General features: G+C 38.0%; 1 protein-coding gene across 2 annotated transcripts; it reads right to left on the reverse strand.

Annotated features, from left to right (window-relative positions):
* Positions 1-677: 677 nt before the first annotated feature.
* On the reverse strand, positions 678-7,293 carry LOC131154129 (aspartyl protease family protein 1). Of its 2 annotated transcripts, none has more exons than XM_058106669.1 (10): positions 6,685-7,293; positions 6,445-6,580; positions 4,105-4,340; positions 3,689-3,913; positions 3,438-3,573; positions 3,289-3,362; positions 3,108-3,207; positions 2,946-3,006; positions 1,218-1,289; positions 678-1,123 (listed from the first exon to the last, which is right to left on the reverse strand). In XM_058106669.1, the coding sequence occupies exons 1-10, from the start codon at positions 6,987-6,989 to the stop codon at positions 900-902; spliced, it is 1,569 nt and encodes a 522-aa protein (XP_057962652.1). In that variant the 5' UTR covers positions 6,990-7,293; the 3' UTR covers positions 678-899. The 2 variants fall into 2 exon arrangements, with proteins under 2 accessions (XP_057962652.1, XP_057962661.1); XM_058106678.1 differs by having other exon boundaries at positions 2,946-3,003; positions 6,685-7,289.
* Between the last annotated feature and the right edge of the window lie 4,745 nt (positions 7,294-12,038).

Genomic DNA, 12,038 nt, shown 5'->3' on the forward strand with positions numbered 1-12,038 from the left:
CTAATTTTTTTGATTGATTCGGGCCAATACTAGTCTAGTCTACACAACAAAAGTCATTCCATTCTACTCTCTTACCTCTCAAGATTGAATGTGACCAAGAGCTTTGATCTCTAATAAATTGCAGAAACTAAATATAAATAGCAGCATAGTGGATTTGGAATATTTGATGAAAAATTGTGTACAATTGTGAGAGGGGTGCCCATATTGGCCGTGCATGCAATGCAAACCGAGATTCAGGGCCTGGGGGTGTTTGTTCAGTTGTAAGGTAAGACATTTTTCTCTCAACTTCAAGCCCTCGAGCAAGACGCTTACACCTTTAATGGTTAGGTTTGGGCGGCAACAACCGGAGGTGGGCGGCGGTACGCAGCTCCGGACTGATTCTTCATTTTTCTTTTTTCCTTTTCTTTTATGGTGGGGAATGAAGTTGTTATGGCAGAAATGGAATCTGGATTGCAATCTGCGAGGGTTCTATAGGTGTTGGGACTTCGAGCTTAGCTATTTCAGATCTCTCTTGCAGGGAAAAGGGTAGCTTCAAGGTGAAGATTGCCATCTTAAATTTAAAAAATTAAAAGAAGAACGATAATATCATCAGCACACAAAAATTGACACACGCACTGTCCCTCCACAGCCATTGGCACACGGTTCTTGTAATGAATTAATACACAGGAAGCAACTGAAAAAAAATGTGCAGATATACTTCTTTACAAATAAGAATTCCACATACAATTTCTCAACGATGTACGGTGCAAGTGATGGAAGGCGAGAGATACAACGGTGATGTAATGTTGTAAATGAATAGCATACCTACAACAAAAATACTGCGCAAAACTCCACAACTATGTCTTGCCCTGGAACTACGGCCACTATTGTATATAAGAAAAAGAATAAGAACTGAACTGCTACAATAATAGAAGCAATAAGAATAATGTGAAGCAGAAGTCAGTTAAATTGCAACGGTGGCAGTGGTGAGGCGGAGATGCATTTGAATTACGGAAATAATTGCCGCCCTCTTTTGTGGATTTTGGGATGGTGCGATTATCAACTCCAACAGCAACAGCAGGAGGCACTGAGGCAGAGTTGTGAGGTGTAATTGACAAAATATTTGGTTCCTCCACATCGTAACCTGTGGGAGGACCAAAAGTTCCCCTTTTTGTGATACATAAATGAATTTCATTCGTAATCAAAAACATGTATGGTTAAACGGAAGCAACACTTACAATCGAAGGTCTTCCACCCCAATACAAGTTTTTCTCGGTCGAATATGACCTGGTAGCCAGTCATAAAGTTCTCTGCATGATCAATCAAAACATTAGAAGCATTAGGATAAAAATTATCACATGCCTCAGGTGAAGCACTACTTTTAATACAAGACAGCCAGTGGCTGATCCATTCTTAAAGCTCAATAACCAAAGAAACACTAAGCGGTAAAGGAGCTTAGTCTTCATGTACTATGGAACCAGTTTGACATCACACAAGAACGACTGGGTCAACCTCGAAAGATTTGTATGCAGTTTTCTTTAAGTGCACCCGCTTGGTCCAGAATATGTAAGACAACCTAGCATCTTTTTGGAATAAAGAGAGACCCACAATTTCAAAAACAAATAAACAAGACAGAGAATGACTATTCTTTCCTTGACTGATTTGTGGAGAGCAACTGTGACAGTGAGGAAGAGACTGTCAAAATGTCGATCTCAAAAGCATGTGATATTGGAAGTGCCTCTAAACTACCTATTTAATAGTATGCTTTTTATTATTATATTAACATAATTAGATCTATTTTATAAATTCAGTCAGACCAGATCATATTTCTTTCACAACTATAACAATGAATATGTTGGTGAATTGGTTGCATAAAATTTGCATTCTCAGATTCAAGACTTGTAATTTTTGTTCTCTACAAACATAATTATCACTCTTAAAAAAAAATAAAAACCATGCTCTAAGAAAGAAGTTTGCAAAATTTTGTCCACCCTATGGTTCTTCAACAAACATAATAATGCATACATTTGTTCATCAATTGATCAGATGTGATTTGTGTTCTTGTGTAACCAAAACAAATATTACATATAGTTAATTAATTGGATTTAAAAATTACAAATTCATACCCTGCATAACAATATCTATGGCCATCGTCCTTAAAAAATTTGCAATTAGATTAGTATCTACATCACAAGCTAGTATATATTTGAGGTGACCAGTGGCAAGGAGTGGCTCCTCTCCTTTGTTTTGCCACAGCATGTCTGCAATAACAGATCATATGGCTAATGCCATGCCACATCATCAATGCAGTCAGTTTTGAAAAAAAAAAAAAATTATTATTTTGTTGCTCTAGTGATGTAGCATTACATGAACATGGATTCCTCTCTGCTGGTGGTGGTGGTGGTGGATCCTCCAAAAAAACATATTAAAAGAAAAAAGGGCAGGAAATGAGACAATTGGACAGGATACTTTCCCCACAACCAAGCCGTTGACATCTTTGTACTGGTCAATAGTATAAATTGAACCCTAAACAAACCCAAAACTTAAATATCCTAAACAGTGCAAAGGAGACTTGACAGCAAACAGGGTAAGCTGTATTAAACAAACAAATACTTTGTACTTTTTATACATGAAACTTTTTCCCATTTTTGGTTGCTGAAAATTTACCCATGGTCTCTTATACAACCTTATATCACTCAGATGAACTGAGCTGCATCTCATTTCATTCATAACTAACTTCAGTTATATCTCCTATATTAACTTCCAAGATCAATTGTCCTTATAGCTAAAAGTACTAACAATTGCAAGATTCAAGTCTGTCAATGTATGCACATTTGCTTGCAAGATCAACCAATTCCCATATCTGAACTGGTTTTTTTGTTTTTTTGTTTTGTTTTCCTGCTATATTAATAATATAGGCAAACCACAAAAACAAAAAGCAATATTACAACCATCAGAAGACTTACGCCCAATAATATTCAGTTCTGCACTCTTGACAACAGCCAGGCAATATGCGACGTCACCCTGCTAATCAATGATGAAAAACTAATTGATATAATTTGCAAGCTAACAAACTCATGCTGGAAGAGATAATTTAAACAGCTGTTCTAACAAAATCAGGATTCTACCTGACTGGATACGACAATTATTGGGTCAAAGACAAGAAACTGGCTTCCACCTTTCATGGTGAAACTCAAGCTAGGTATCAAACTAGTATTTGCATCTGGACTGCCCAACATTAGGAGGGGGTTTAGACTTAAAACTCAAAAGAGGGTGAAAGAAAGTATAAATCAGATTTTAAAACGGGACCTCATATCATAACAATATTCAAAAGGGATCCTTGGATCGGGAGCACGCCGCCTATCCTGTGCCTGTGAATGAAACTGCAAGAAACACAAAATTCTCAGTTTAAGGATTAGCCAGTTTGACATTCAGTTGATTTCATCAGTAGTACTTACACTCTCTGAAAACCTTGCATAGAGTGGATCAACCAAGTATGTAAAGGACGTCCCAGAATCAAAAAGAGCAGTGAAATCCAAGTCAATAAGTGTAGTTCCCACACGGATTTGTGTAACAGTAATATTGTATGATGGGCTGCAGCATATTCTAGATGTGAGACTATGAAACTCACAAAAATCTTCTAGCACATAAATATGTAAGTTTGAATCCAAGACAATCAGTATAAAGTAAACGAGAAATTACCACTTACTGCAATGTGTTTAGATTAAATGGGGTTTCCTCCTGGTCAGGACTACCCTTGTCTCCAAAACTAATCCGGCCAACTCCATCACGTCCAAAACACATGGAGAAAGAATCTGCTGTGTAACCATCCCTAGACAAAATGCTAGGGACTGATATCTTCTCCATGCCAAGCCCAAATAAACCATTGGGAGCTGCAGCATCTAGAAATGAACCAGTTTGAACCTGCCCACATCTGCAGAATTCAACATTTTCAGCTCAACTAACCAGGCATGATCAGATGGGTCATGTACCATATAAAATCTGAATGATGATAAAGATATGGGATTCAATAACATCCAACCTCTATGAGTAAATGATTCCATCAAAGAGAATGATGCCCAATAAAATGTACAATCAATCCTGCTAAATATGATAGCAACTCACCCAAATGTGATGTGTGCCTCAACATACTCAGGATGATTATCTTCAGTTATTAAGTGCAGAACATCCTCTACCAATATTCCAGAAGTTGATGTTTCAGCGGAGACATATGAGACCACATAAGGGCAGCTGCCAAATGTTCCAAGACATCTGTTCCGGTGTGCACACAAACTGTTATCACAAGTCACTTTTTTGCTTGTTGTCGATCCTGTAGGATTGTAAATGCCAAGCTGAAAATCCTGCCACAGAACAAAAACTCAATCTAGATTCAATGCAAGGATAGCACGAGGCATCCAATATAAACACACTAAATGATGTACCCCAGATGCTTTGAGAAACTTGATATAATCGGCACCTTGTATCCACCACATTGAATTGCAACAAATACCAGTGCCATTGAGATATTAGCATCCATCAAACGCTCACAGGTGCTCAGTTTTGACTGAGAACCAGCAAAGATTTCTATTATGTGTTCTTTCACCTATGCTCAGCTGCCTAATCTACAAGAACAGTATACAATCTTCTAATACATGAACTAGAAAGTCATGAGTGGATTTGCACCTAACAAGCAAAAAGGAGATTTTGGAAATGCAACAAAACAACACTGCCAACAATTTCCCATGGGCATTAAATTTTCTACTCTATTATGATTACTGCTTTTGAACCTTACATAAACTCCTCTGTAGATTCTTTATACCTTGTATTATCCTTTAGATCACTATCTTCATTTTAGATGCTCCTTCATTCCCTTCTCAATTCATTCAAAAATATTCCACTTTCCATCTTAAGTTACATTGTACATTTGTCCAAATGCCACTCTTAACAGTCAATTATATGCATCAAGAACTGCAACGTGCATTCTTTGTAAATTAAGTTTTTGCACTTGGGCTTCACAAGCTTGTTGCCAATAGGGTTTTTTCCTCCTTTTTCAACAAAAACAAAAGAGAAATTCAGTTGGGTATTAAATAAAATAGTTAGGTCTGCAATCAAGTCAAGTCGAGCTGAGCTCTAGCATGTTTAGGCTTGGTTCATTTAATAAATGAGTCTATAAAACCAAACTTGAGCTAGGCTTATTAACTAAAAGGTCCGAGGTCAATCTTGTTCATGTTCGGCTAACTTATTAATTGAGCTTAAAAACGAGCCTAAACAAGAGCCAAGACTAATCTTGTTGAATTTTTTATTATACATTAATGAACTTTAAAATTAAATCTAAAATTGCTCATTAACATAAACAACAACAAATGATTTTGTTCATTTAAAACATTTAACAAATGATTTTGTTCATTTAAAACATTTAATTTTCATTTTACAATCTTAGCTCATTAAAAAAAAATAAAACTATGTGGTAGTTATGATTAAAGAGAATGCTTTTAAATATATGCGCAAAATAATTTTAGTTTAAAATAAACTGTAAATCAAAATATAAATTAATGAGCCTCCTAACAAGCAAATAGAAAAGTTTATTTTTTTGATCCTATATGCTAAAAAGTCATGAACTTACTTCATTAGTTAACTCCTATATCTATTAAACAAGCTTACTACTTGAGTTTTTAAATAAACTAAGTTGCAAGCCAGTCAAACAAGCTAGCTTGCGAGCTTGGCAAGCCAAGCATCATCTAGCTCAAGCTCGGTTTGTTTAGTTTTCAAGCTCAAAATCTATGCTTGAGCTTGGCTCATTTATACTGATGAGCAAGCTCGAACAAACTATTATCAAAGCTGAATACCGAGTAGCTCATGAATAGCTTGCTCATTTGCAGCCCTATGAATAGTGATCCACAAAAAGTTAAAAGTTTTGAAGTGCTTTGGGCAATGGGATCCCAAATTACACTTAAGCTTGTTATTCACACGATAGTAACAATAATTTAATGAAATAAATCACAGAACCTCTAATGCTAATAACCTGAACAACTTCTCATCATTAAACTTTCAATCAACAATCATCTTGACATCTACTGTTCATACAAATACACTTTCTAAGAAGTTAGGTTTGATATACCTTGTTGCCCAACAATTGAACAACTTCGGCCTTTAAGTCAAGTGGTGACTTAACATAGTATTAGACCCACGGATTCCAAGAGATCCTAGGTTCTACTACTATTGCCAAGTTTATTGTCACTTTGTCCAAATTATCTGTTATCCAATGATGGGAATTATTTATAGTTTATTTCTCTCCAGGCGAGCAGTACGTTTGAGGGAGTTCAAATCCTGATATATATCGTTGGCCCACAATCAAGCATTTTATGTCTTTTGGATAAGTGGTAAGCTAACGAAAAAGACAAGTCTCTTGTTTTCTACTAACAATTACTGTAAGTGACAGGAAATATGAATGAATCAAGAACATACAGAACCATAAGTTGTGCCTTCAGTAGGCGCACATCTGCTGCAATCGCAGGGAACCCAAAACAGGTCGCTCCCTGTGTCCAGCGCAACCAAAAACTTAACACCGGGCGTCCCCAACGACACCGTCGTGTAATGCAGACTGTATAAGAAAGAAGCAAGAATACTCAACTCAGGCAAGAAAACAAAAACTCTAATTTCAGTAAAGATTCTAATTTTAGAAAGCAATTAGTCAGTGGAATATACAATCCCAAGGCGCTGATCCGGAAAGTCGAATTGCCTTCGGAAAAGGTGATCGGTGAATCAACGTCCGAGAGACCGCGGCCACGGAGAATCTTGTCACGGTGGGCTAATACCGCGTAGTACTCGACAGTCCCCTTCTCCGGCCAGTCCCCGGCCGGAAAACCTTTGCCAGCTTTCTGAGACCACTTCTTGACGGGGTCGGAAAACCTGTGGTGCATTTGGAAGCTAAAGATTCGAGCATGGCAGGTCTGGAAACCCCAAAGCAAGAGCAAGATGAAGATGTAGAAGGGGCCACAAGAAGAAGCCATTTGCTAGGACAATCTAAATCGAAATGCGGGAAAGATCTGCATCGGAAGAGAGTGAAAATTGAAACCCAACTGATCTCGGAAGGTGAAGAAGTTGTTCCTCGATCGCAAAGCTAGGGTTAGGTTTTCTATATGAGAGTGAGAGAGAGAGAGAGAGATAGAGAGAGAGAGGTGATGTCTTCAAGGCTGGAGTGTGAGGCGTTCTTTACAGTGTAAGAGCGGGGAGTGGGGGGAAACGTGGTTTGGATTTGGGGATGTGAAAGCTGAAAGGAAGAGTGGCTCCACTGTGTATGCAGTTGACACAGTTGAGGAAGTCGTTGATTTAATTCTTCTTTTTGTCTTCTTGCTGCTCCTTCTTCTTCTTCTTCTCCTTCTCCTACTTCTTCTTCTTCTTATTATTTAGATCCTTAAGCATATTTATTATTATGATTATTAGAGATTTATATAATTTTTGACTATTTAGATTCTTAAGTATAGTGTTACGGACCTTGAATAAGACTCAATTAAGGGTTGCGTGACACTTATCGAGACCTCTCCTCCAATTGAGTCAGTCAATAATCACACATTCAAGCCTGCAAACAAGAGTACTAAATAAGTCTCGATAATCACTCGTAACCTGGAAAGCAAAGCATCAATACAAACAACAATAGATCACATAGGCCGGACATTTATACACAAAAATATTCATAAAGCAATAAGGTACATCACTGTCCAAGAAAACAAAACATAATAATGAAAATGACTACTTGTTTTATTCAATTAAAGAGAACAATCATACAAGCATTGACACAACTAATTAGATATTCATTATAAATCCCCGGAGATTACATGTAAAGTGATCTCCCCCTCCCCCAATTTATCCCATTACATTGTCACCCCCTAACATCCTACCCACTTATTTTACCGATGTCCTCGTCAATTTGCTGTAAGAAGTCTCTAGCCTTCGGATTTTGGTGCCGCTATCTTGGAGTTCATGAAATTTTAAATCTTATAGGTGGCAAGCTGGACGTTTTCTGCCTTCTCCCAATTGTTCTCTTCTTCTCCTAGCCCTATCCGCTTAACTAGGTACTGTTGTTGTTGACAACCTTCTTTGTTGACGACTTTTTCTACAAGAATCCCCTCGACATCTCTAGTTATAGTCTTCATTCTAGAAATGGTTGATCTCCTTGACTTCTGTTGGTGTGGATCTTCTTCATCAAGGTGGAATGGTTTTAAGTTGCTAGCGTGATACACTGGATGAACTACTCATTTATGGCTCTTCATCCACTCTGGTTGTTCAAGTTAATATGATGCAAGTCCAACTTTTTCCATTACTTTGATTGGGCCTTTATATCGTCGTAAAAGTCCTCTATCCTTATCATGAAGAAATTGAAATGTTTCATGTGGCACTTTTACAAGAACTAGGTCTCTAGCTTGAAATTGTTGTGATCGTTTTCCTTTGTCCACCCATTTCTTTATGTGCTTTGAAGCTTTTTTCAATTGAGCTCGAGTGACTTCTATGTTTTGCAACCATATATTTGTGAATTGATATGCTTTCAGGAAATTTTCGTTATATGGACCATCAAGAGTGTAGAAACCCGAATAATTATCATAATTTAATAACAAAAGGAAGAGAGGGAAAAAGAATTATAGGAAGAATATAATAGGGTCTCGTCGACAAACACAGGGGATTTGTCGATGAGCACACATGAGGGGCTCATCGACGAGAATGTGTCTCGTCAATGAGAAGATACCGAGAGACTATATGTCAGTTCCTGAACTTCATCAACGAGGAGTCGACATTCGTCGATGAATGTCCTTTATGGCCTCGTCAACGAAGTGACGTGTCTCGTCGATGAAGCTCATAGTTCTAAACTCGGATTTTTACATAGAATTATAAGCAAAATCCTCTCTCTCTCTCTCTCTCTCTCTCTCTCTCTCTCTCTCTCTCTCTCTCTCTTTTTCTTTCTCTCTCTCGCTCTCTCTCTCTCTACGGTTCTTCTCTCTTCGATCCCGACCTTGTTTTTTGCCGGATCGACGATCTTAGGCCACCACGACGCTCTTGGGAAAGTTCTCCCCAAGCTGCAGGAGCAGATCGTTTGTGGGGCTGGGTTGAATTTCATCTCAATCTCAGGGTAAGACATTCTATTTAGTATTTGCCTTTTCCACAGTTATAAGAAACATAGTATACGAAGAAATAATGATATTTTGTTCTGAAAAATATTGTTTTCAGGGTGTTGAGTGGGCAACCCTGCGGGTGTATGACCAGTCACAGTAGGGGACTTTCGTAGAAATCAGATAAGGGAAATATGTTATGCTAGAAAATTTTAGTATGATTTCAGTATAGATTATATGTTTTTACTAGATTATTATTCAGAGCAGGAATTTATACAGTTTATAAGTTATGTTTAAGATGTTTTAATTATTATGTGGCATAAGAATATGGACATAGTATAGAATAATGTTTTACAGTATGTATACAAAAACATGTTTTACAGTATTTTCAGTATCATGTTTTACAAAATATAAAGACAGGGAAATGCTTTTACAGTTTTTCATAATACCATGATTATACAGTTTTACAGTACCATGACATACATATTTACAGTTTATTTTAGAAATACAGTTGATATAGATACAGTTTATTACAGCGTCATGGTTAATATAGTTAATACAAAATCATGGTAAAATAGATAGATTGTATATAGAAATATATTATATAGTATCAGACCCTGATGGACCATTACAGATCAAGTTACAAAGTACGGTACCGTAACTATTTTTAGTTCAGAGTGCAACCACATAACTCAGATAGTATGTGGATTTTCAGAAGTCGATCGTGCCTATGTGTTGGACAAACTCGCCTTCAGATAAGGGTTGAGGGGGCTGATAGGACTGTCGGAGTTCAGTTGACTTACCCTGGTCGGCCAGCTAGGATAGGTCCCGCCTACGGGCCACATAACCCTGTCGTGAGGGGTTAAATCATAACATACAATTATCTATTCAGGGAAGTTTTCTCAATTATTATATGTATATACAGATTTACAGAAACAGAGGATGTACCTATGTATATTAGAAGTAATATGAATAGAAAACTTATAAAGGCAGATATGTTAATCAACGTAGATAGAAGTTATGTTATTTATACCTGTATTCTCAGATTCAGTTATTCATGATATTTTTAAATCAGATTTTTACAGAAATATACTTGCCACACACTAGCAATAACATATTTTGTCTTACTGAGCGTTTTCTCATCCCAGTGATTTAATATTTTTCAGGTGATTCAGTTAGGCGAGCAGATTAGGCTCGCAGGTAAAGGGGCTATAGTATTGCCCTTTTTGAGGGTGAGTATTCTGGGAAGTTATTTTGTATGTCCCTAGTTTTAGTAGAGAGTATTATTGGAGAATAGTTGTGTACGTACAGTTTGAGGAATACTCTAACACTCTGGTATTGTAGTATATATGTGGGTATGTTTTTATGTATTCAACCTCCCGCTGCTTAGGTTGATGGTTAGATTTAAATTAGTAGGTATTAGAGCAATATAAATTTTGATATATATATTTAAAAAAATAAAAAATAAAAAAATAAATTAACAGGTCATTACAGTTTAGTATTAGAGTCTAAGTTGCTAGGTTTTATAGACTTTATAGTGCAGCGGAAGCAATACCAGAGTATAGGAAAGAATTTGAGATTTGTTTTGTAATCTGGGTACATGATTTCAGTGATGGTTTCTGTGTTTTTCTTGGGGTGACAATTTTAGGAAAACCATATTAAACTATTGTTGGGTTGTGTGTCTAGGTTGCATAATTGGATTTTGAATTAAGATCAGGTAAGGTAGTTAATTATGAATATGGGATTCCAGTTGAATGAAATAGTATAGGTTTGCAAGGGAGATAAGGTTTTTAAAGTGTGTACCTTGTTTTTTAGGATGGACCTAAGAAGCAGTGACACGAACACTGGGGAAGATAGGCCAGGACCTTCTAGTATGGGAGGTGGAGATATTGATGTAGTACTGCGTAGCATCACCTAGGAGGTGATGGCTGAAATGGCTAGGAGCTCAGGGGAGCGTAGCTACACGATCGAGCAGTTTACGCAGATGAAGCCCCCATCTTTTGCTAGAGGAGATGACCCGATTATAGCTAAAAATTGGGTCCAGGACATTGAGGATACGTTGGCTATGCTTCCATGCATGGATGAACAGAAGGTGATATTTGTGGCGTTTAAACTAACAGGAGAGGTGAAGCGCTGGTGGAGATCAGCGCGACTGATTGAGGAGCAGAGGCCGGTTCCAGTGCCGGTGATGTGGGACCGATTCTAGGAGCTATTCTTCGAGCGATATTTCCCTGCTATCATTCGGAGCGCGAAGACAGCAGAGTTTATGCACCTAGTATAGGGGTAGATGACAGTATTTCAGTACACAACTCGATTTATTGAGTTGTCGCGATTTGCCCCATATTTAGTACCAGATGAAGAGAAAAGGCAAGAAGTTTAAAGAGGGTCTGAGGCAGAACTTATTTGAGCAGGTGATTGGTTTTAGGGCTCAGACGTTTACAGAGGTTGTAGATAGGGCTGCGATTATTGAGAGTGGTATACAGAGAGGTATAATAGCTTAGAGTCAGAGGAAGAGGCCTACGCCTCATGGTTTTCAGGCTGGTTCTAGTCGGGGCCCATGGAGATAAGGCCGTGATAGGGGAGATCAGAGGCAGATGACAGGACCTCATGAGAATCAGGGTATGCAGACCTACCCGGTATGTCAGACATGAGAGAGACGACATTTGGGGGAGTGCCAGGCAGGGAGAGATGTTTGCTATTGTTGTGGGAGACCTGACCACATGGCACGTGCAAGCCTAGGATCGCCAGTCTAGGTCCCAGCTTCCAGACCCTATCGGGGAGGTTATCAGGTGGCTCGTGGAGGTCAGCAAAGGAATGTAGCCCCAGCACGAGTTTATGCTTTAACACCGGGTGATGTTGAGACTGCCGCGGATGTGGTGACAGGTACTTTAACTGTTCTATCATATCCAGTTATTGTTTTATTTGATTTGGGTGCTACTCATTTTTTTGTCTCTGCAT

The sequence above is a fragment of the Malania oleifera genome, chromosome 1 (assembly GCF_029873635.1).
Source record: "Malania oleifera isolate guangnan ecotype guangnan chromosome 1, ASM2987363v1, whole genome shotgun sequence".
Taxonomy (NCBI): domain Eukaryota; kingdom Viridiplantae; phylum Streptophyta; class Magnoliopsida; order Santalales; family Ximeniaceae; genus Malania; species Malania oleifera.

What these genes read in the sequence shown, in the direction of transcription:
- LOC131154129 (XM_058106669.1), bottom strand. Translation starts at nt 6,989, where the DNA reads ATGGCTTCTTCTTGTGGCCCCTTCTACATCTTCATCTTGCTCTTGCTT. An exon ending in ATGCAAGGTTTTCAGAGAGT is followed by an intron (nt 3,363 to 3,437) that starts GTAAGTACTACT and finishes TGTTTCTTGCAG; the next exon opens with TTTCATTCACAGGCACAGGA. An exon ending in AGAACTGAATATTATTGGGC is followed by an intron (nt 1,290 to 2,945) that starts GTAAGTCTTCTG and finishes TTGATCATGCAG; the next exon opens with AGAACTTTATGACTGGCTAC.